The sequence below is a fragment of the Mus musculus genome, chromosome 1, assembly GCF_000001635.26.
Source record: "Mus musculus strain C57BL/6J chromosome 1, GRCm38.p6 C57BL/6J".
Lineage (NCBI taxonomy): Eukaryota > Metazoa > Chordata > Mammalia > Rodentia > Muridae > Mus > Mus musculus.
In genome coordinates, this window is record NC_000067.6 from 153525023 (window position 1) to 153550615 (window position 25593).

Consider the following 25593-nt stretch of genomic DNA (forward strand, 5'->3'; position numbering starts at 1 on the left):
AAGGCAAGGCTGGAAGTTTTAGAGAAGGAGAGGAAGGAGGAAGCAGAGAGGACGAGGTTGGGGTACGGAGAGAGAGGAAGATGGAGGTGGAAGATGGAGCAGAACCATGTGACCCGGAGGAGTTGCAAGTGGCAAGGGATCTTGTAGCTGGGGAATAGAGTAGTGTAGTGGTAAATCTGCCCAACCTAGGCGAGCAGCTTATAAACTGCGTTGTGTGTTCCTTACACGGATATATTGGGGTTGGAGCTTTACCAATTCAAATCTGACTGGTACTAAATATTAACGCTGTCTGGTGTTTTCCATTTGCAACAATTTAGTTGGGCAAGAGAGAGGGTGACACCGAGGAGTGGTGATAGGCGGCTGATCTGTGGGACGCAAGTAGCTCCAGGTGATCTCAGGAAGGACAGGTCTGGCGGTGTAGCAAGCCAGCCGGGGGAGCCAGGGCGAGACCACAGGTTTCCGCATCCGGCAAGAAGGAAAGGGCAGCGACTGATTCTAGAGCCTAGCCGGAGCTAGCGTGGATTTTTTTTTAAAAAAAATATTTATTTATTCATTATATGTTAGTACACTGTAAGCGTCTTCAGCCACCCCAGAAGAGGGCATCAGATCTCATTAAGGATGGTTGTGAGCCACCATGTGGTTGCTGGGATTTGAACTCAGGACCTTCAGAAGAACAGTCAGTGCTCTTAACCTCTGAGCCATCTCTTTAGCCCCATGGATTTCTAAAATTACACGCAACAGTGTGTCTGTATGGAGCATCCACAGAGACCAGAAGATGTTGTCAGATCCCTTGGAGCTAGAGTTACCGGCAGCAGTAAGCCTCCATGTGGGTGCTGGGAATCAAACCTGGGTCCTCTGGAAGAACAGCCAGTGCTCTAAGCCTCTGAGCCATCTTTTCAGTCACCCAGGATAGTCTCCGCTTGCTTTTGTTTTTTGACACAGCCTTTCTGGCCTGGAGCTCCTAAGTAGACCAGGCTTGACCTCACAGAGATCCACTTGCTTCCAGTGCTGGGATTAAAGGTGTGTGCCACACCTGGGCCCCTCCACACTTAGCCTATTCTTGAACTAAAGATCTGCCTGCTTCCACCTTCTGAAAAACAGGAATTAAAGGCCTGTGCCACCATGCCTGGCTGCGTGTTTGGATTTCAGTCAGCATATACACACCCCCAAATCCTCCCACACCACCCAAACCACTTTGCGAAGACACAGCAGTTCCTTTACAACAGAGAAATGTGCACGTATAATTTTCCTTCCTCTGCTCTGCTTACTCAGGGATATTATCTTTCCCATGGGATGGTGTAACAGTCATATTTTAAGCTGACATTACAGATGGGGAATGCGGTTGAGAAAGATTAAGAAAAAGAATATAAATGTCACAAAAGACACACAGACAGCACTAGGCTTGGACAGCTTCTTCAATTCCCCTAGGAAAGACAGAAGGACAAGTCTTCTTCTTGGGCACTCCTAACACTTTAACATTTTAATTTTATTTATGATTTTATGAGTATAGGTGTTTTGTCTACACATGTATCTGTGTATCACTAAGCCTAGAGCAACCCAAGTCTCTGCTTTTTTGATCCTGTGTTCTTGCTGAAGACTGTATCTAGCTAGTTTCTACAGTTCTGAACAGGGAGCTCATCCGATATGTTTTAGCTTACAGCTTTGGTTTTGAATCTCTGAAGAACCCCATTCTCCAGGGTAGCCCCATTTATTATTCCCTCTTTGTCCGAAAGATGGCCTCCCCTGACTTTGCAGAGAGCATGGATGCTGGCTCAGTCTCTGCAGATTCAGCACCTTCTATGTCCAACCTCAGCTCTTCCTGGAGGAAGTTCCTCTGTCTCTTGTCCACTTGCAGGTCACACATGGCTTTGGTGGGGACAGAAGGACATGGTTCTTGCCCCTGGGACAGGGCCTGTGGACATGGCCTCTATGAGTATCAAGGGCTGCCATGAGCATAAGTCTTGATTGTATAATAATGATGTGTTTGTACATTCCTCCGAGGAAAGGGCCATCCTCTCTGTTTACTTTAATGACTCCATGATAATCAGAGACAACAGGAGTCTGGGAGGTATAGGTATGGCTAATGTCTCAGCAAAACGGTAAATGTGGGGACCTTCAGGACAGCCTTAAAGGCTGTGGAAGAGAACTTTAAAAACATGAGTTAGAAAATATATCACTTCTCAACTATGCAAAAATATAAGGATGCAATATGAATGATATGAATCTAAAGGAACAAAGGCAGCTGCTGAGCCAGCTTGTTGGAAAGATATGAAGGCAGGCAGATTCCTTCGAGTCCATGCCCAGGTGTGGTAGAAATGGTAATTTCAAGATGAGGTCCCACCTAGCTCTCTTATCATCTGTACTACCAGAGGCATCGAGATCTCTGAGTTCTTTTGCAACGTTAAAAGAAAATGTATGCTTGCTGTCTCCTAATAATTAAGGGGCTTGGGTCACTGGATGCTGATTCTTAGGATATTCAAAAGGAAACCTGAAGTAAATAACTGGATTGATATGCAAAATAAAAGGCTGGGCTTCTATGATCTGCAGGAGATGAGCTAGTCAGAGAATTGTTTAGAATATCAAGAGGGAACTACTTGGAGAAATGTCTCAAGCAGAACACACACACACACACACACACACACAGAGAGAGAGAGAGAGAGAGAGAGAGAGAGAGAGAGAGAGAGAGAGAGAGACAGATAGAGCTGTCTGTACATCTACAGAAAGAAAGCAGAACAGAGAGAAAGCAGGCTGGAAAGCCATCTCCAGCAGAACACAGGCCACCAGTTTGAACCCACTATTTGACTCGGAGTCATTTGTTTCGCCGCTCCCAGACACCCCTTCCTCAGAACCCCTCTCCAGAATCTAAGGCTGGTCCTTGGCATCCACCGTTGTCATCTCTGAGCTACTGCCTTTCCATGGCCCCATGCCTGCTCCAGCGGTCCTACATTTGATCTCCTTCAGCCAAATATAGGATTGGTATTAATTCTAACATAAAAAGAGGAGGTCCCCTGAATAGTCTCACAGAGGGATGCAGAGCCATACCAGTTCTTGTGACTCCTTCACGTTTAGTGCTCCCACGTGAATCACCACCTGGTCCAACCTGCAGAAGACAAGCATGTGAATCTCCTGGAGTTTAGAAGAATAAAGAAGGGCCGCACCATCCTGGCTTGTGCTGGTTTAATAGTTAGCCTTGAGACTAATAAGATGGTTGAATCAATTCTACCAGTATCCCTGGGACCCACAGCATAAACAAGAGAATCAATTCCCCAAACTTGTCCTTTAACCTCCATATACTATGTGCATGCATATAAAAAAAACCCAAACCCCAATACTAATCAAGAATGCATGAAAACTGGGTCTAGTGGCACAGGTCTGCCATCCCAAATACTTGGAAAGCTGAGGAAGGAGGATTGCAAATTCAAGGCCAACTTGGGGAAATTACTGAAATTATTTGTTTTCAAAATAACAAAAATTTAAAAATACATTATATAAAACTCAAAAAAATTAAAAATATTATTTAAAAATTCAAAAGTACCTGGGTGTGGTGGCTCATGCCTTTAATCCCTGCACTCAGGAGGCAGAGGCAGGTGGATTTCTGTGAGTTCAAGGCCATCCTGGTCTACAGATCCAAGTTCCAGGACAGCCAGGGCTACACAGAGAAAACCGGTCTTGAAAATAAATAGGGGCTGGCAAGATGCCTCAGTGGGTAAGAGCACTGACTGCTCTTTCATAGGTCTTGAGTTCAAATCCCAGCAACCACATGGTGGCTCACAACCACCCGGAATGAGATCTGGCGCCCTGTTCTGGAGAGTCAAAAGTCAGCTACAGTGTACTTATGTATAATAATAAATGAAGTTTTGGAGTTGACCAGAGCAAGCAGAGGTCCTAAAAATTCAATCACCAACAACCACATGAAGGGTCACAACCATCTGTACAGCTATAGTGTACTCACATACATAAATACACACACACACACACACACACACACACACACACACACACACACACACACACATATATTTAAAATAAATAAATAAAGATAAATAAAGATAGACAATAAAAAGTAGGCAAGGCCCTAGTGGCACGGGCCCATAATCCCAGCTATTTGGAAAACTGATGCAGGGGATCACAAATTTAAGAAGACTTTGGGAACTTACTGAGACCCTGTCTCAAAATAAAAAATGCAAAAGGGCTACAGATATTTGAGATCTATCTCAGTGGCAGAGCACTACCCTAACACGTAGGAAGCAGCTCTGAATTTAATCCCTAGTATTACCACTTTAAGAAGTGCATAAAGATATTTCTCTGTTTTCATACAGGAAGTAAACTGGCTACTTTTCAAAGTTATTTTAGGGCTGGAGAGGTGGCTCTGCAGTGAAGAGCACTGGCTGTTCTCAGGGGGGTCCTGGTTTGATTCTCAGCACCCATGCCGTGGCTTACAACCTTCCAACAGGCCAGTGTGTGTGGAGGAGGGGTGGGGGGATTGTGCTGTGGGCAAAAGCCTTCCCTGCTGAGCCATTTCCTCTACCCCTAAGTTATTTTATTATTTATTTATTTTTGGGATAGGTTCTTTCTATTATGTAGTTCTGGAGCTTATTATGATGGGATTAAAGGGGTACACCACTGCCCAGAACTCAGGAGGCAAAGACAGGCAGATTTCTGAGTCCGAGGCCAGCGTGAGGTCTACAGAGTGAGTTCCAGGACAGCCAGGGCTGTACAGAGAAACCCTGTCTCGAAAAAAGACAAAACAAAAAAAACCAAAAAAACAAACAAACAAACAAAAACAACCCAAAAACAAACCCCCCAAAAAACCCAAAAGAAAAAAAAAAAAGGAGGGGTGTGTATACAACATCATACTCAGCCCTCCCAATTCACAAAATCTTATTTGTTCCTGGTGTTGTCTGTTGGTACTTAGTCTGGACTCCACCCTCACAGTTACCTGGCAACAGTCAGGTAGGCCTGGCCCACTATAAAAGGGGCTGCTAGCCCCCTCCTCTTTCTCTTGCTTCTCTCCCTTGCCTCTTGCCCCCTTGTTCTTCCTCTCTTCCCATTCCCTTTTCCCCTCTCTCCACATGGCCATGGTCGACTTCTACTTCTCTCTACTCTTACCCTCTCTCTGCCTCTACTACCCTCTTAGCTCCCCTCCCCATGCCCTGAATAAACTCTATACTATACTATACCATTGTGTGGCTGGTCTCTCAGGGGATAGGGATGCCTTGGCATGGGCGCCCCCGAGGCACCTCTTCCCCTCATACCTCACCACACCCCTATAGAACATATCTTAATACCTCTCTATCTTTTTATAATCATAAAATTGACTACCTGATCAAAAGCACTTGGGAAAAAAAAATATATGGTCTATCTACAGGTCACACACTTTCTATATACAAGTCCATGTGTTAGCATTTCTTCTAGACTCCGCCCTACAGTTACCTGGCAACAGCCAGGTGTGCCTGACTTACTATAAAAGGGGCTGCTTGCCCCCCTCCTCACTCTCCTCTCTTGCTCTCCTATCCTCTTCCCATTTTGTCCCTTTTCTCCGCCCTCCTTCTCCCCCATCTCTCTTCACCTGTTCATGGCCAGCCTCTACTCTCTCTCTCTCTTTCTCTCTCTCTCCCCCTTTCTCTAACTCTACTACATCCCCAACTCCCCTCCCCATGCCCTAAATAAATTCTATTCTATACTATACCATCGTGTGGCAGGTCCCTCAGGGGAAAGGGATGCCTCAGCATGGCCTGCAGAGTCCCCTTCCCCCACATAGTACCAAACCTCCAAACATATCCCTGGCATCCTTTTCTTTTTTATAAAACACAACAGCATGCAGAAAGGAAAATTTTGTAAAAGACCACAGCAAGGCAGTTCTTTCAGAATCCAAATGTACATAGGCTTTCTTCAAAACATCTGGAGATAGAACTCTTCTACTCAAGAGCTTCATCTAAAGTAAAAGATATAGCAGGAAATGTGGATTCGAGGGCTGAGCCAGATCACCGGGTCCTGACTGGCATTAAAGGGAGTGTGCTCAGTTCCCAGGACATGCAGGACTCTGCAGCTAAGAACATGAGCTCCGTTTACCAAGAACATAACATGGGATGGGACAGATGGCTCAGTGGTTATGAGCACTGGCTTGTTCTTTCAGGACCTGGGTTCAATTCCAAGCACTAACATGGTGGCTTACAATTGTCTGTAACGCAAGTGTTTTAATAAAAAAAGAAAAAGAAGCCAGGGACATGTTTGGAAGAGGCATGAACTTGTATGGTGCATGGGAAGGGGGTACCTCTGCTCGCCCATGCTGAGGCATCCCTTCCCTCTGAGGTACAGTCACAGGAAGGTATAGAATAGAAAAGAGAGCCGGGCCGGGTGTGGTGGCGCGCACGCCTTTAATCCCAGCACTCGGGAGGCAGAGGCAGGCGGATTTCTGAGTTCGAGGCCAGCCTGGTCTACAAAGTGAGTTCCAGGACAGCCAGGGCTATAGAGAGAAACCCTGTCTCCAAAAACCAAAAAGAGTTTATTTAGGGCATGGGGATGGGAGTTGAGGAGGTAGAAGAGATGGAGAAAGACAAAGAGAGTAGAGACTGACCTTGAACACATGGAAAGAGGAGGGGAGAGGGGGGATAGAGGGGGACGAGAGGAAGAGAATAAGAGAAGAGGAGCAAGAGAAGAGAGTGAGGAGAGGGCCAGCAGTCCCCTTTATAAGGAGTCAGGCACATCTGGCTGTTGCCAGGTAACTGTAGGGCGGAACCTAGAAGAAATGCTAACAAATCTGACATCTTTTTCTGGCCTTTGTAGACAGCAAGCACACTTGTGGTACACCTACATACTGTCCCGGTTTCAGACCCGGGACAAGCAGCTGAGATGTGTATTTAACATACCAAAGCCGACCTGGCCTCCAGGTTCTTCCAGCATCCCTCAGTTCCTACCTCTTACAGGGCATGGGCACAGCCTGCCCTCTACCCTGAACTTTCCAGCCCAAGAGCTGGGCTTCCTATCATCCAGACATTTTGGTTCTCTCCTCCCCACCTCTCTCTGCATCTCTCTCTCTTCTCTCTCTGCATACATGCTTTCTCTCTTTTTCTTCCGCTCTGTCTCGCTCTCCATGGCAACTGCACTGACCCCCTTCCTTTGTGGCTGGTGAAGAGCTACTCCCCAGTAAACCTGCCTTTCTACCTTAATTTGGTTTGCATTCGCTCATTTCGTTGGCGCAGATAACTTACCACATACACTCATACAATAAAACGAATAAATAATAAAAGTATTCATAAAAAGAAAAGTGACAAGGGGGGGGCAAACTCCAGAGGAAAAGAATACAGAAAGAGGAATCCTCTGTAGGAAGAGAAAAAGCTGACCTCAGCTTCCCGGAGGAGCTGCAGCTGCGTGGCAGCAGGGCAGGACTTCCCGCCCTCCATCAAACAAAGGAAACCTCAGCCCTGCTTCTGCATTTCGCGGCCTCACAGCTCCCCTCACAGCTCCCCTCACAGCTCCCTCACAGCTCCCCTCACAGCTCCCCTCACAGCTCCCTCACAGCTCCCCTCACAGCTCCCCTCACAGCTCCCCTCACAGCTCCCCTTCCCCAGCTCGAATCCACCTTTGCACTGCTGCAGAACCACTCCCGCCCCAGGACTGAATGAAAGAGAAACTTCACGGAAAGACAGTAAGCTTGTACTGCAGGAGCCTACAGACAGACAAAGTTGAACTAAAGACATAAGAGCAACATGGCAGAGGGAGGAAGGGGGACGGACTTTGACATTAGTTAGCATGCCTAAGTCTAAAGAATAGAGCAGTCTGGAGAAAGCAAGCAACGTGGTACGCACACCTTTAATCTCAGCATCAGAGGCAGGTGAGTCTCTGAGTTCAAGCAAGCCTTGTCTATATAGTGAGATAGTCAGACCTATGTCAAAAGATCCTGTCTCAAAAAATAAAAATAAAAAATAAAATAAAAATACTAGGGCATTAGTTCCTGTCACACTGCACCTGCTATCCCAACATTTGGGTGGTGGAGACAGGAGGATCAAAAGTTCAAGGTCAGCCTAAGTTACTTAAGACCCAGTTTCAAGGACATCAAAACAAGCTGGGCGTGGTGGCACACGCCTTTAATCCCAACACTGAGGCAGAGGCAGGCGGATTTCTGAGTTCAAGGCCAGCCTGGTCTACAAAGTGAGTTCCAGGACAGCCAGGGCTATACAGAGAAACCCTGTCTAGAAAAACCAAAACCAAAAAAAAAAAAAAAAAAATCAAGGTCATCTTTGGTTACATAATGAGTTGAACCAGGCCAGCCAGGTTAACAAAAGTCTCTCCCTTAGGGGAAAATAAAAGAGTTTGGAGGGATGAGTCAATGGGTAAAGGAGCCTTGCTGAGAAGTCTAAGGATCAGAGTTCTATCCCCAGGACCCACTCGATGAAAAGACCTGACTCTTTCAAGCTGTCCTCTGACCTTCACACACACTCTCTCTTTTTTAAATTTATTTTTATTTGTGGGAGGGGTGGTGGTTTCAAGACAGGTTTCTCTGTGTATCCCTGGCTGTCCTGGAGCTCACTCTGTAGACCAGGCTGGCCTCAAACTCAGAAGCTCACACTCTCAAACATCATGATGGTGATGATAATAATAATCATAATGATAATAAAGGAACTTGGCAGGTGATTCAGCCTGCTTCAGTTCGAAAACAAACCACGGGGCAGTAGTGGCGCACACTTTTAGTTCCAACACTCCAAGGCAGAGGCAGGTGGAGCTCTGAGTTCGAGGCCAGCCTGGTCTACAGAGCAAGTTCTAGGACAGCCAGGGGGGTACAGTGAAACCCTGCTTCAAAAAAATCAAAACTTAAACCAAATCAAAATGATACCAAAAACCCAAACCACCCAAAATAGACAAATAAAAATAAACAAACATAGTAAGAAAAAAAGTCTACCTAACATCGCTCTGGCAAGCTGTGCTAGCATCCCACCATTGGGGATGAAGAAGCCTCCCCATGTAGACACCAGCTTTGGGCTCCTCCAATCCACACTTAGCTATATAGGAAGGGGGGGGGGGCTTGCTCAGCTGTTACTACTAACCGACAATATCTTGTCTCTATCTGAATACTTCCAACCACGTCTTTGTCTCCGTGTATACTTAATCAGACCTGGGAAGTGTTGGATTTTACAACCTGCTTCTCAATTGGATGGAAAGAAGACTGAGGGCAAAGACGTTGCTCCAGCTCCCCGGTGTGATGCATTGGGGAGCTGGCTAGTTTTATGTCAATCTGACACAAGGTAGGGTCATCTGGAAAAAAGGAATCCTAATGAGAAAATACCTCCATAGATTGGCCTGTAGGCAAGTCTTCAGGCCCTAGAATCAAAGGCAGTGGTTCTCAGCCTGACAGGAGTCACATAGCAGATAATTAACATTATGATTTATAACAGTAGCAAAATTACAATTAGGAAGTAGCAACACTGAAGGAGTTACAGAGACAAAACTTGGAAGTGTGACGAAAGGATGGACCATCTAGTGATTGCCATATCCAGAGATCCATCCCATGATCAGCTTCCAAACGCTGACACCATTGCATACACTAGCAAGATTTTGCTGAAAGGACCCAGCTATAGCTGTCTCTTGTGAGACTATGCCAGGGCCTAGCAAACACAGAAGTGGATGCTCACAGTCAGCTATTGAATGGATCACAGGGCCCCCAATCGAGGAGCTAGAGAAAGCACCCAAGGAGCTAAAGGGAACTGCAACCCTGTAGGTGCAAACAACATTATGAACTAACCAGTACCCCGGAGGTCTTGACTCTAGCTGCATATGTATCAAAAGATGGCCTAATAGGCCATCACTTGAAAGAGAGGCCCATTGGACTTGCAAACTTTATATGCCCCAGTACAGGTGAATGCCAGGGCCAAAAAGGGGGAGTGGGTGGGTAGGGGAGTGGGGGTGGGTGGGTATGGGGGACTTTTGGTATAGCATTGGAAATGTAAATGAGCTAAATACCTAATAAAAAAATGGAAAAAAAGGAAGTAGCAACACAAGTAATTTTATGGTTGGGGGGGCGTCCCCACACCTAGAACTGTATTAAAGGGTCACAGCATTAGGAAGGCTGAGAACCACTGGTCTAGGGGAATTTTCTTGATGTGAGATTGCTGTGGGAGGGCTTAGCATAGGCAGAGGGTTCTAGGGCGTATAAGAAAATAACAACCTCAATGGTGGTGGCACACATCTTTAGTCCTAGCAGCACTCGGGGAGCAGAGGCAGGCAGATCTCTGTGAGTTCCAGACCAGCCTGGTCTACAGAGAATTGCAGTACAGCCAGGGTACACAGAGAAACCCTGTCTCAAAAAACCAAAAATCCATAAAATAAACTATAAAAATAAAATAAAAACAAACTGATCAAGCCACAAGGAACAAGCCAGTAAGTCCCCCTCCTCCACTGCCTGAGTTAGCGCCCACCTTTGGGTTCCTGTTCTATTTGAGTTCCTGCTCTGCCTCCCCTTAGTGATGAACTATGATGTGGCAGTATAAGCTAGATAAACCCTTTCCCTCCAAGCTGCTTAGCTCAACTCATGGTGTGCCATCATAGCAACAGAAGCCCTAACTAAGACAGGAATAATACACACAACAGCAGGTCACCCTCTTGTTCTCCTCCTTTAGTCCAAGGACGGGAAACCCTGAGGCCTTGGCCTCACAGGCAGATCAGAGTGGTTTCTGAGTAAGAGCTGGGGTGTTTTGTGGTCCGGCTGCCCTTCCCCAGAGACAGGGAAGGAGCGTCCTTGCCATGTGTGGGAGGCTCAGAGCTCCAGCTCCTGTCCCCCCTCAGCTGACTGGGACAGTGGGAGGAGCCTTGCTGGCACAGATCTTGAGTGGGTCACTCACTCAGTCATACTCACTTGTTCCTCCCTTGGTTAACCCATTCCTCCGCGACCTGGCGACGTTCAGAGACGCTCAGGGACAGGCCTTCTCCTGTGGTGCCATTCACTGTTTCAAACAAAGAGTCAGTCAGTGGGACCCGGCAATGCTTTTTATTCTGTCAATCCTAAGTCTGGAAGGACTGGGTCTGAAACCCCTGCGTGAGAGGAAGGGAGAAGAATAAACAGAGAAGGAGCCCAGAGGGAGACAGGCGCTTGTCCATTTTAAAATTCAGACTTGGTCCTTTTTCTACCTTCATCTAGTAAAAAGACAGCGAGGAGGTCAACTGTGACTTCGGTTAGAAATTGCTCCTAGCCATTAGGGACAGATGGGAATAAAAAAAAAGATTTATTATTTTTATTTCTGTGTGTCTGTGTGCACGTATGTGCCTTTGCAAAAGTGGCAAGAGTCTTAACCACTGAGCCACCTCTCTGGTCCAGCGATGTATGTATGTATGTATGTATGTATGTATGTATGTATGTATGTATGTATGTTTTTCGAGACAGGATTTCTCTGTGTAGCCCTGGCTGTTCTCAAACTCAGAAATCCGCCTGCCTCTGCCTCCCAAATGCTGGGATGTGCGCCACCACTCCCGGCTCGATTTTTTTTTTTAAAGGCAGAGTGTTATACTGTTTCCAGGCTGGCCTTATGATCCTCCTGCCTTAGCTGGGATTATAGGTGCATGCTACCATAACAGTTTAACTTGTATGTATGTATGTATGTATGTATGTATGTATGTATGTATGTATGTATGTATGTAATTACTTTTTAATCCTTGTAAATTTATTTTTTCCTTTATTTACTCTTCTCTCATATGATACACCCTAATCGCCTCCTTCTTCTAGTCAACCCCCCTCCCATATTTTCCTTCAGAAAAGAGCAGGTCTGTCTTCCTTTCCCCTCCCCTCCCCTCCCCTCCCCTCCCCTCCCCTCCCCTCCCCTCCCCTCCCTCCCTCCCTCCCTCCCTCCCTCCCTCCCTCCCTCTTTCTTTCTTTCTTTCTTTCTTTCTTTCTTTCTTTCTTTCTTTCTTTCTTTCTTTCTTTCTTTCTTTCTTTCTTTCTTTCTTTCTTTCAAGACAGGGTCTCTCTGTGTGCCCCTTGCTGTCCTGGAACTCATTCTGTAGACCAGGCTGCCTTTGAACTCAGAGATCTGCCTGCCTCTGCCTCCCAAGTGCTGGGATTAAAGGGGTGTGCCACTTTGCCGGGCCCTGTATCAGAGAACTAAACTGTTACTTAAGCAGGCTTTGCTGTTACTCTACCCCTTTTTTCATGACCTCAAGGGTCACTAACACATAGCGTTTTGTCTCTATAAGTGGCGGATGAAAATACTGTATTTGTTGGCACACTGCCAAACGAGGTACTCTACAAGGAATCTGTAGACCTAAAGTCAGTGAGCCTACACATCTGCAACTTTCAGTTATCCTAGCAGGCTCCTCCATGACCTCTGACACATGCCCTATGACCTCCTAGTCAGGTGAGATCTATGACTTGCTAAGGCCTGAGCTAGACACATACAGAGAACTCTCAAGATAACTTACCAAAAATATTCTTCACCCCCTGTTCCTTCACCAGGTAATCCACATACTGACCAATGACAGGAAAGTTGATTTCTCTAAAAGACAGGGGGAAATAGGAAATAATGGATATTTAGTTTGTTTTTGATGGTTATTCAAAAAATAACCTGGCTCATGAACTGCTCATATTAATAATTATTAAAAATCTACTCTAGGGTAGGGTACATAGTTCAGCTGATAGATGGCTTGCCTAATATGCACAAGACATAAACTGGTGGTAGTGATACATGGTGTATGTGTGTGTATGTTGTAGAGGCCACTCCCCTTTGGGGAGTCTGTCCATCATGTGGGTCCCAGGAATTGAACCAAATCATCAGGTTTGGGGGTGTGGCAGGCAAGCACCTTTCCCACTCAGCTATCTCACCAGCCTTGCCTTGCCTTGCCTTCCCTTTCTGGAGAAACTTTCTGGTTCTGGTGTAACCTGAGCGAGCGAGCATTCCCAGAGGCATTTCTTCTACTCTAATCCTATCATAAATGCTCCAGGACTTAGAGCTAAGCATGCCTCCACAGGTTTCTACCAGCTTTCCTTTAAAAATTAAGGCCTGTTCTCTCTGTCCATCATGCCCATCACGACTACAGAGATGGCTCAGAGGTGAAGAGCACTTGCTTGTTGCTTTCTGCAGAAGACCCAGGTTTAGTTCCTAGCCCCCTCACAGTGGCTCACACCATCGGAGACTCTAGTTTCAGCGATCTGATATCCTCTTTAGACTTCCTCAGGTAACAGCCATGCACACAGTGCACACACATACACAGAGGCAAAAACACTCATACATATAAACTAGAAACAAACAAGACATTAAAGCAGAGACCTTTAACTGAGATGCTCAGGAGTGACCTCTTACTGGACCGGCCTAGGACTGAATGTCCTAGAGTTCCAAAGGCAAAATCCCATGTCTCTTTTGCTGGGGAGAAATCACTGTTTCAGAAATAACCTTCATATTCTCCTTGTCTCGACTCTTTCATGTCTCAGCTGAGCTCTCTCAATAAGATTTGGATTTACAATGTCCGGTCCTAGGGTCTCATGTAGCTCAGGCTCTCCCTATTGTAGCTCAGGCTGGCCTCTCCCTATGTAGTTGCAGCTGGTCTTGAACTCCAGATGGTTCTGCCTCAGCTTCTCAACTGCTGACATCACAGGCATGGTCTACGACAACTGGCTGAGCACCTGCATTTTAACAAACTCCCCATGTGAGCCGCCAGTACGTTTCAGTCTGAAGCGCAATGGTGACCTTGTGAAGATCTGAGACTTAAGGTGATAAGGGTGCTCTCCCTTAAAAACATAATATTTTTAAAATAAATGGGCTAAAAAACCTGCACTAAAGCCGGGCGTGGTGGTGCACGCCTTTAATCCCAGCACTCGGGAGGCAGAGGCAGGCGGATTTCTGAGTTCGAGGCCAGCCTGGTCTACAAAGTGAGCTCCAGGACAGCCAGGGCTATACAGAGAAACCCTGTCTCGAAAAAAACAAACAAACAAACAAAAAACCCCAAAAAAACCCTGCACTAAATGGCTCACCACTATATAAAGTTAAGTTGGCACTGGGCAGTGAAGGTGAACACTTTTAACCTCAACATTTGGGAAGCAGAGGCAGGCAGCTGTCTGCGTTCAAGGCCAGTCTGTTGAGTTCCAGGACAGTCAGGGTTACACACAGAGAGACCCTGTTTCAAAAACAAAACAAAACAAAACAAACAAACAAACAAACAAAAAAGAAAAAGACAAATTATGGTAGGGAGGATAGATGAGCAGAGTAAAAATTCAAAGGAAAGCCAGGTGGTGAGTCTCACTGGTTACTGTTGCAGAACCACGGTTACATTGCCAAGAACACAGAGACCTAGCTGGCCCTCATTTCTGCTTTTGTATAGGAGCTGAGGTTCCTAATTTGGGTTTAGCCTCATTATCATTCTTTTCATCTTATTCCTTAAACAACAATAAAAAAAATTGAATGCATCTAAAAAACAGACATCAAAGGGTATTTCGGCCAAGGGAATAGAAACAAAGGGAGAAAAGAAGAAAGGGGCAGATTCTGAGATGAAAGGAAAAGATACTAACAGCAAGACTGCATTGTGGGTAGTGACTGCTCGTGGCCCAGGGGTAGGAAAGGGGTATGTAGGGACAAATTTAAAGCCACTAATCTAAAGTCATGAGGGAAGGGCACTTTCTATAGTGGCTCAGGCCCCAACATTAACACTACCCTAGTCTGCGCTTCACAAAACTTAGAAAGTACCGTGGGTACTTTGCTTATCTCTGCCTTCAGGCCCCCATATCTCCTGTGTGATATTTTGTAACTTTCACTATTATGTCAATGGAGTGAAGGAGGCTGTGTATATACAACCCAGAAACTGTGACTAGGTTAAGAATTAAGTGCATTAGGGTTCAGACATGTGGATGGTAAATCCCAAGAAGGGATGCTGGGAAACAGCCATGGGGCTGGGCTTGGACTGAGAGCCGGGGTGAAACTGCCTCCGCTCTCCTCCCACTCTGTCCGGAGCTGCCATCATGTCTGGCTCTGTCCTGGCACAAGCCTCTTTCTAGGGAGCTGGTAGTGCCCTGGAGCGGATGTAGGCAGGTGAAAGTCAAATTTCTTCTCCTTCCTCGGTGAACTTCACAGTTTTGTTCTGTTTTTGGCTCAGCGGAAAGGGGTTCTCTCTATACTCACCCCCTTCCCTGCCACAAGCCTTCTGGTTGCCCTGGGTGACAATTCTCCTTGGGCTCCTAGGAGATGCATTATCTAACTTCTTAAGAAGAGAGCAAAGTCTGGGGATGCTTTTAAATGCCTTTAGGAATGGTACCGACGCTCGCATTTCTAGGTCAATGGAAGAATTGTCTAGAAAAGGCTCTCAGCCTATGCCCCCTTTGGAAAGGCTGGAGAGGGACAACCCTTTAGAACAACTTCTGTTTGACTTTCCCAGCGTTAAAACTTCTTTTGCATAGAGAAGGACTTTTTTGGGCTGGGGACTTAGCTTAGTTGGTGAAATATTTGCCTTGAAGACAAAATGACCTGAGTGTGATGCACAGAACTGATGTAACAACAATACAGCAGTGCTGAGAGGTGGCAGCAGAGCCCTGGGACTCACTGGCCAGCCTTGAGTTCCAGGCCAGTGAGACTCCACTTCAAAAAATAAGGTGAATGGCACCCAGGGAACAATATTTTGAGGTTGTTTTTCTGCTTTCCATATGCGCATGGACGACAACACACACACACACACACACACACACACACACACAGACACACACACACACACAGACACACACACACACACACACACACACACACACACACACACACACACACAGAGACACACACACACACACCACTCGATCATGTACACCCACAAATGACTGAAAAGCCATGTATCTAACAAGGCTAGGGCTGACTTTTTCTGAGACAGGGCTTCAATATGTAACCTTGGCTGTTAGCATTATGTCTAAGTTCTGCCCCACAGTTACCTGGCAACAGCCATGTATGGCCGACTGACTCACTATAAGAGGAGCTACTTGCCCCCTCCTCTCTCTCTTGCTTACTTGCCTGCTTGCTCTCACTCTGTCTTCTCGCCCTCCCCCCTCCATGTGCTCAAGGCTGGCCTCTATTCCTCTACTCTCTCTCTGCCTTTCTCTACCTCTACTACCATCTCAACTCTTCTCCCCATGTTCTGAATAAACTCTATTCTATACTATACCATTGTGTAGCTGGTCCCTCAGGGGGAAGGGATGCCTCAGCATGGGCCTGTGTAGGCACCCCCTTGCCCCACACCTGACTGCATCTCCACCAAACATGTTCCTTTTCTCTTTATTTTTATACAACACAACATTTGGTGCTGAGCATATTCCTTCTCTATTTTTATACAACACTGGCTCTCCTAGACAGGTCTCTCTCAATAGCCTTGGCTGTCCTGGAACTCACTATGTAGACAGGGCTGTCAGCTAACTCACAGGGATCAGCCTGCCTCTGCCCCCAGTATGCTGGGATTAAAGGTGTAGGCTACCAGTAGGGCTAATTTGTCAAAGAGGAAGATCAGTATCTGTCCTGTTAGAGGTTCCGTGTCCAGGCAACCACCTCAGGCCTTTCTTGCTTGCTGTAGGTTGCAAGTCTACAGCCCTTGACCAAGACACCCAGGAGTACATTCACAAGCGGACCCAGGGCATGGAGGGTGGCTCAGCAGGGAAAGGGCACTTGCCACAGCCAAGTGATGGCGTTTGATGGAGAGAAATGAAACTTTTTTTTTTCTATTTAGGTTTTTTGAGACAAGGTTGCTCTGTGTAGCTCTGGCTATCCTCAAACTTACTCTGTAGACCAGGCTGACCTCAGAGAACTCAGAGATCTTCCTGACTCTGTCTGGGACTAAAAGCATGCACCACCACCTGGGGTGAAAAATGAAACCTTGGGCTGGAGAAATGGCTCAGCGGATAAGAGCACTGACTGCTCTTTTGAAGAGCCTGAGTTCAAATCCCAGCAACCACATGGTGGCTCACAATCATTCCTAATGAGATCTGATGCCCTCTTCTGGGGTGTCTGAAGATAGCTACAGTGTATTTACACATAATAGAGAAATCTTTGGGCCAGAGTGAGCTGGGCCAGAGAGAGAAGAAAAAGTGTCTGAAGACAGCTACAGTGTACTTACATATAATAAATAAATACATTAAAAAAAAAAGAAAAATGAAACATTTTCCCTTGACATTTGGCCTTTTCTCACACCCTGCCCCCTTTTTATTGTTTTTCTCTCTCCTGTCCTGAATAACCAGGACTACAGGTACTTGTTTTGTTTTATTTCTTTTTAAAAATTTATTTATTTTATGTGAGTACACTATAGCTGTGTTTAGACACACCAGAAGAGGGTATCGGATCCCATTACAGATGGTTGTGAGCCACCCTGTGATTGCTAGAGAATGAACTCAGGACTTCTGGAAAAGCAGTCAGTGTTCTTAACTGCTGAGCCATCTCTCCAGCCCTGGTACATGTTATTGTACCTAGAAAAAAGTGACTTTTAAAAATTGTTGTAGCACTAACATAGAGCTACAGGTCCCTGGTGGAGCTGTCGAGATGAAACTGGACTGTGCAGATGAAATGCCCATCATGATGGCTGGCACCCGATGTCTGCTCAACCAAATACTCGCTTCCCTTCTCTCTTTTATTTGTCTGCCACCATTAGTCATCCCTGTGGTACAGTGGCTGGTGAAAGTCACCTCTGTTAGATGCTGAAGGTGTAAAGATAAATAAGACACTTATCAAAGGGCATCAGATGCCCGGGACTTAGCTTCACACAGTTGTGAGATGCCACGTGGGTACTAGGACTTTAACTCAGGGCCTCTGGAAGAGTAGCCAGTGCCTTAACCACTGAGCCATCTCTCTAGTCCCTATAAGAGTATTTTGATGGAGCAAGTGATGAGAGAAAAGAGAGTCAACATAGCTCAGTCAGTCTCTCTGTCCCTGCACTCACCGAGCAAGGGTGAACTTCGACCTATTCTCTTGCCTTTCCCTCCCAAGAGCAGAGTTTACAGGTTTGCAAAACTACCCACTGGGCTCCAGAGACTTGCTAGTTATCACTTTGGGTCTGGGCCTTCAGATAACAGCAGACTAGGGAAGGACGCACAGCTGCTCCCAGGGTGTCCCAGATGAAAAGTAAGGCTGCCTGGAGAATCCGCTTCTGAGATTAATGTAGCAGGAAGCGGATGGAATGTGCTGAGCTGTGACACAGACAGGATCTCACTTGTCCAGCCTGCTCCGGTAATCACATGCCTCTTGCTTATCTATGCAACAAGTGGCTGAGGCATTGAGAAAAAGCTGATTTCAGCCTTTCCCAGAAGCTGGGAAAAGGGAGGAGTAACAGAAAACAAAGACCATTAGCCAGCAGAGTGATCCACATAATACTTCAGCGCGTTAGATCCAGTAAGGGTGGGAGTTTTTCACACATCTTATAAGTCTTGGGCTCCAAATATCTGAGGGACCACTTCTGAATGAGAACTAGGAGCTCTTATTAGGTTTACAAACTCAGGAATAGAACTCCCCAAAGAAAGGCCTTTTAAGGAGTATTAATTAGCCCACCTTCCTCTAATCCTTGTCTCTTGCCACAGTGACAATTCAAAGCTGTTGTTTTAAGTGAAGTGGCCAGGCACTGTCCACTTAGGATTATCTTCCTAATGCTCATCAGCTTGCAATGTAGGTATGGTGACAACTCTTTTCTTACAGGAGGAGGAAGCTTAAAGAAGCCAGAATTCACCTCTGACTGGGTCAATAACACTCAGATGGGGAAGTGCCTGTTCCCCTTGTGTCAGGTGTCCAAGGAGGAGTTGGGCATAGTGCAGAACTATGTATGGCGCACACCCTCCACCCCCAGCCAATCAGTTTCTAAATGAGACTGGAAAGATGTCTGATGAGTCCACCTTGCCGATGTCTTGCTCTTTCTCGAAGCATACAGTTCTCCTCAGACACTGGTCCTTGAAAATTGTATGTCAACTTGACACAAGCTAGAGTCATTTGGAAAGAAGGACTGATGAGTTCAAGGCCAGCCTGGTCTACAGCGTGAGTTCCAGGACAGCCAGGGCTATGTCCAGAGACCCTGTCTCAAAAAGAAAAAAAGCTGGAGAGATCGCTCAGTGGTTAAGAGCACTGACTGCTCTTCCAGAGGTCCTGAGTTCAAATCCCAGCAACCACATGGTGGCTCACAACCATCTGAAATGAGATCTGATGCCCTCTTCTGGTGTGTCTGAAGACAACTACAGTGTACTCATATACATAAAATAAATAAATCAATCTTTAAAAAAAGAAAAAAAGGAAGAAAGAAAGAAAGCAGATTAAGCAGGCCAGGGGAAGCAAGCCAATAAGCAGCTCCCTCCATGGCCTCTGCATCAGCTCCTGCCTTCCTTTGATGATGAGCTGTGATACAAAGCATAAGCAAAATAAACCCTTTCCTCCCCAGCTTGCTTTTGGTCACGGATTCATCACAGCAATACAAACCCTAGGAAACAGCCTGCTTTGTTTCCTTTGTGTAGTGTGTGTGTGTTTTGATAGATGTGTGTTGTATGATGTGGATATGTTACTGAGCCTATGTTGTATATGGGTACATGTTTACCCGAAGGTTGGAAGCTAACTTCATATGTCTTCTTTTATTGTTATGTTTTGAGGCAATATCAGAACTAAGCCTGAAGCTTACTGACTCAGACCTCCTCCTGTCTCTACCTCTGCCATCCTGGGATTACCTGACTTTTACACAGACACTGGTGATCTGTACCTGGGTCCTTACTCTTGTGCAGCAAGCATGGTTCCAGTCAAGCCATCTCTTCAGCACCCTCCCCTCACTTTTGCTTTTCCTTTTGGTTTTTCAAGACAGGGTTTCTCTAGTGCATCCCTGGCTGTCCTGGAACTCACTCTGTAGAACATGACTGGCCTTGAACTCAGAAATCCGCCTGCTTCTGTCTCCCAAGTGCTAGAATTAAAGTCGTGCACCACCACTGCCTGGCCCTCCCCTCACTTTTCTGAGGTGAGTTCCATGATTAAACTCTAGCAGACTCCACAGTGAGCCACCCTGCTAGCCACTCGATGATGCAAAAGTCCAAAATGACAGGATCCCTAGAGGGACTGGGACAGTACTCATGCTAAGATAGATCCTCCTCTATTCCTCCGGCCCCATCTGGCCTTAAAGGCACCAGGAGGACTTCTTTCCCTCTCCCTATTCCGCTGTGATGATGGCCAGCCCTTTTCTGACTTAGGAGGTCAGGCACACTGCAGAAACTACCACTTGGTAAGACCACCCCAGCAGAGGTTCCAGTGACTGGGAACAGGTGCCCCTCTGGCCCCAGTGATAGTTACCCATTCTCTGTCATTGGAGTGATGGTGGCAGCAACAAGACCCCGGAGTTTCTTCTTAGGGAAGGCCATCGGGTTGCTGGAAGGTCTGGAAAACACAGTGTCATTACTCTCTTTCTTCAAGGAATGTCAAGTAATGATCAAACTCCCAGGCCAAAGTTCATTCCCAGTTTGGAACTGTAAAGCAAACTTACAAGATAGAAACACCCAGAACAAGTAGAGGAATGTAAAGATTTAGAACCAAACTATATTGGTGGGGAAACTTTAAAGACAAAGAGAGGGTGGGCCTGGGGAAATACTATCTGGAGGGTTTTCCATTTTAGCTACACAGAGAGCTGGAGAAACCCAGACCTCAGGAGGAAGAGGGGGAAGATCCAGCAGCAAAGGTCTGGAGATATAACTCCACTCCGGGGCCTCAACTGTACAAGGTTGCTATTGCTTAAACTGAATATAGTTAGAAAGAAGGCATTATTTCTTTCTTCTCTCAAGGTTTTTTTTTTGTCTGTTTGTTTGTTTTATGTTTTTGTTTATTTGATTTGATTTGATTTGATTTGATTTGATTTGATTTTGAGGCAGGGTTTCTCTGTGCTCTGTGTAGCTGTGGCTGTCCTGGAACTCACTCTGTAGACCAGGCTGGCCTCCAACTCAGAAATCCACCTGCCTCTGCCTTCCAAGTGCTGGGATCAAAGGTGTGCGCCACCACGCCCGCCTCTTCTCTCACTTTTTAAAGATTTATTTTTATATGCATTGGTGTTCTGCCTGCATGTATGTCTGTGTGAGCGTGTCAGATTCCCTGGAACTGGAGTTACAATTGTGAGCTGCCATGTGGGCACTGGGAATTGAACCCTGGTCCTCTGGAAGAGCAGTCAGTGCTCTTAACCATCTCTCCAGCCCCAGAATTCTTTTCTCTACTCACATCTTAAGCTGGCATCCCACCAAAACTCAGTATTTAAAGATTTCAATGAATCATTAGCTATCTCCATCAAACCAAGTATCCTCTGGTATTCTAAATCTGATATTATTTATTTTGCAGCTTCTGTAGACTTTTTTGGGTCTCTCTCTCTCAACATTTTTGTGCATGTGTCTAGGTCTACAGGGCACACACAGCACATGTGCAGAGGTCTGAGGACAACTTGTGGAAACTAGTTCTTTCTTTTCACAAACTCAGGAGGTTGTCAGGCTTGTCAACAAGCTGTTGAAGAAGTTTTTGCCTTTTTTTTTTTCCTTGAGGCAGGGTCTTTGTAAGCCATCCTGGCCTCTAGTCACTGTGTGTCGGAGGGTGATCTTGAACTCCTGTTCTTTCTGTCTCTCCGGAATTATTGGCGTATGCCACCATACCCAACCTCTACTTGTAAGCTGTACATTAAAGGCATGTACCACCATGTTTTGTTCTTTTTTTTTTTTTTTTTTTTGTGGTTCAAGATGAAACCCAGTTTTTTGGGCATGGTATGAACTTGGTCAACTAAGCTACACCCCAGTTAACATCTGGTTTTCTTTCTTTCTTTTCTCCTTTATTTTATTTTATTTTTTTGATTTATTTATTATATGTATATGGCTACACTGTAGCTATCTTCAGACACACCAGAAGAGGGCATCAGATCCCATTACAGATGGTTGTGAGCCACCATGTGGTTTCTGGGAATTGAACTCAGGACCTCTGGAAGAGCAGACAGTGCTCTTAACCTCTGAGCCATCGGTCCAGCCCAACACCCGCTTTTCAGCTCATGTGTAATGACTACATAGGTGACTGAATGAAACATTCGGACTGAAGCTGATGGCCAATTCCCTGACAGATACGCCCTGTTGGCACAGGGAGCATTATTTCTTTTTTTCTTTCTTTCTTTTTTTGCTTTTTCGAGACAGGGTTTCTCTGTATAGTTCTGGCTGTCCTGGAACTCACTTCTGTAAACCAGGCTGTCCTTGAACTCAGAAATCCGCCTGCCTCTACCTCCCAAGTGCTGGGATTAAAGGCATGCGCCACCACTGCCCAGCTGGGAGCGTCATTTCATTCCCTCATGTGGGACTGATGGTGCTTTCCACCGGGCAGAGTGAACCTGACCGTCCTAACGTGGAAGACCCAATACACAGTTCCCATAGAGAGGAAACGAGCATTCTAGGAGAGAGCCTGGATCAGCAGGCAGGTGGAAATGCCCACTACAGGTCTCCATCTGTCATCCCTACAGCGATCTTAAACCAAGATACCTAAAGTGAACTACCACCTTAGCCCTCAAGTCCTCTCCTTTCCTTACAGGGTAGCCCTAGAGTCGGACTGCATCTTGGCTCCACCATTTCTCTCCTGTAGCGAGGATACCACTCACAGTGTTTACAGGGTCAAATGAATGAACTGACACAGTGCGCTTGATGGCTGTGCCGGACGCATGCGCTGTGCTCTCTGTGAAGTTCTGTCATTAATGGGAACAGTCATTTGTGCTGCTGCCTCCTCCCCAACACTCAGCACTTTTGCCCACTGAGGTCCCAAGTCACATAAACTCTGTTATCTCCTTACCTGGAACTTCCTCCTTCCCCTCTCCTTCCGGTCTCATGACAAACCCCGTGCTACCTTTTATCTGGGTCAGTAATCATCGACCCAGGTCCAAGAAGGTTAAAATGATAAGAAGCTGAGTGCTTGAAGCAATCAGCATTAAGCATCCTACCAATGGTCAGCTCTGGCTACACAGACTCCCATCTTCTTGTGCTTCGGGCTGCATTTATTTCATATTTGATAAGAACATCTTTAAGTTCTGATCGGGAAGCCTTATACATCTTTGAAAGCTATTAAATGAATCACCACTTAGATGCAGTTTGAGCTAAAAACATAGGGCCTGTGAGAGAAAAGGAGGGGGGCTGGCAGTCACTGTAACACCCCCAGAACACCCACATTTCTAATCTTGTCTCTATCCTAGTCAGATGACATCAACTTCCTGGCCTGCTGGGAAGGTTTCTTTATGCCTCCAGGGTTTCTCTGTCTAGCCTTGGCTGTCCTGGAACTCACTCTGTAGACCAGGCTGGCCTCGAACTCAGAAATTCGCCTGCCTCTGCCTCCCGAGTGCTGGGATTATAGGCATGCGCCACCACTGCCCAGCTGGGAAGGTTTCTTTATGCCTACAGTGTACCAGCTCCACTGTTCAAAAACATTCCCGAGGCCACTGCCTGTTTCCCCCGTGGCTTATCTTTGCTTCAGAGCATCTGTCTCCCACTTCAATCCCTTCAGTGTAGCTCACTTTTCAAACTCACTCTAAGAGTCAAGGAATTGCTATGCATCTGAAGACCAGCATCTGGGAGGTGGAGGCAGGAGGGTTGGGAGTTCAAACCCATCTGTGGCTGACCACAGGCTGACAGCGGAGACCAGCCTGAGTTACTTAAGACCCAGTTTCAAGGACATCAAAACAAGCCGGGCATGGTGGCGCACGCCTTTAATCCCAGCACTCGGGAGGCAGAGGCAGGTGGATTTCTGAGTTCGAGGCCAGCCTGGTCTACAGAGTGAATTCCAGGATAGCCAGGGCTATACAGAGAAACCCTGTCTCGAAAAACAAACAAACAAAATCATCAAAACAACAAAACCCAGAGGATTCAGCAGAGCATGGCAACACACATCTTTGATCCCAACATTAGATCCGTGAGCAAGGCCAGCCTGGTCTACTTGTAGTTTCAGGACAGCCAGGGCTACATCATAGAGATACCTAGTCACAGAAAAGAGAAGAGAAAAGAGGATTTCTTGATCCTCCAAATAGGAAATTGTTTAACTTCAGATTTCCTCCTGAACTGTTACTTTTCATTAAAAATCCCAGCGTTATAAGCAGGATAGAAGCTCATTTCTGTTCAACACTGCAAGCCCCTTGGAGGCAGGAGGCTCAGAGTCTGCGGCCAGTTTGAGATACAAGATCAACTTGGGAATATTATGCTTTGAAATATTTCATATTTGAATTAAGAGCAAATAATCACAGTGCTCTCGCACCCATGACTTAAAGTGAGCTTGGGATGTTCTTGTTGAAACGCCGGGGAGAGGGTAGATCCCTGGAGACCTCATCCATGTGAAGGAATGCCAAATTACAGACAAAAGTTGGCTTAAATTTAAAACCGCCAAGTTTTAAAAGGGAGGAGGGGGAAGTGATGTAGTTCCGAACAAGGAGAATGACTTGAGAAATACTTGGCAAACTAGAAATGAGATATTGAAAAAACACAAAACATGAAATACAAGCAACCTCTTCTATAAGAGATAGGTGTATTAGAGCTAACGGCTAAATTCCCTTCTGCTCAAAGGCTTAAGAGACCGATTCTGACAAGGGTTCCCGGAGGCCAGGCTACGCGGGTCTGCAAAGAATCCCCGAGTGTCACTGGCCCCAGGCGGCAGGGTCGCCCTCAGTCCCAAAGCTACCCTGCCCAGCGTACCTGACTTCACTCCTCTGCTCGGTGGCGCCGCGCTCACCTAGGCTGCTGTGCACTGGAGACGCGATCTCCTCTGAGCAGCGCGGTTGCGCTTTTAACTCAGGGGCTGCGGGACCACGTGGGGCCGCGCGGGGAGCCTGGGGGTTGTAGTTCCACGTCGGGCCGGGGAGCTGCTTCACCGGCTGGAATCCCGAGACTGCACTAGTTGCTCCTTCTTGGGTGTGGCCACAGCCTATTTTGTGAAAGACTCGTAGCTCCTGCACCTCTTGGATACCCACTGTCCTTATTATTCTGAGTCCGGGAGTTCTCCTCCTGTTCAAGTCCTGCAAGTGCCAAGTCTTGTTTGCATTGGATGTGAGATGTTGTGATACAGTGGTGGCTGCCTAGCAGCCACTTGGCTCTCTAGACTGACACTACTGCTCCAGTCCTGCCCATTGCCTTGTAGGAAAAGGGAGAAGTGAGAAGATTTTAAGAGTGGATTACAGGCCACAGGTGGTTGTGCGCTCCTTTAATCCCAGCACTTGGGAGGCAGAGACAGGAGGATTTCTGGGTTCAAGGCCAGCCTGGTCTACAGAGTGAGTTCAGGACAGCCAGGGCTATACAGAAAAACCAAAACCAAAAAACAAAACAAAACAAACAAACAAAAAACAAAAGAAAAAAGAAGCTGGGCAGTGGTGGCGCACACCTTTAATCCCAGCACTCGGGAGGTGGAGGCAGAGGCAGGTGGATTTCTGAGTTCGAGGCCAGCCTGGTCTACAGAGTGAGTTCCAGGACAGCCAGGCTACACAGAGAAACCATGTCTAGGGAAAAAAAAAAAAAAAAAAAAAAGAAAGAAAGAAAGAAAGAAAAAGAAAAGAAAGACTTTTGAAAGTGAAACAAGTATTTTTCTTTTTTGAGAGTGATCCATATTAATTTATTGGCATAGTCAATTTATCAACAAGATGGGTGGGTAGTCTGTCCCCAGGAGGTGA

General features: G+C 46.3%; 1 protein-coding gene across 1 annotated transcript in view; it reads right to left on the reverse strand.

Moving 5' to 3' along the window:
• Positions 1-24692, reverse strand: part of Npl (N-acetylneuraminate pyruvate lyase) — a 46699-nt gene extending 22007 nt beyond the window's left edge. The window contains exons 1-5 of the mRNA NM_028749.1: positions 24626-24692; positions 20241-20324; positions 12406-12479; positions 10850-10937; positions 3043-3100 (exon numbers count right to left, since the gene is read on the reverse strand). Coding sequence (NP_083025.1) covers positions 3043-3100; positions 10850-10937; positions 12406-12479; positions 20241-20308 — 288 coding nt within the window. The 5' untranslated portion in view covers positions 20309-20324; positions 24626-24692. The remainder of the gene's footprint in view (positions 1-3042; positions 3101-10849; positions 10938-12405; positions 12480-20240; positions 20325-24625) is intronic.
• Between the last annotated feature and the right edge of the window lie 901 nt (positions 24693-25593).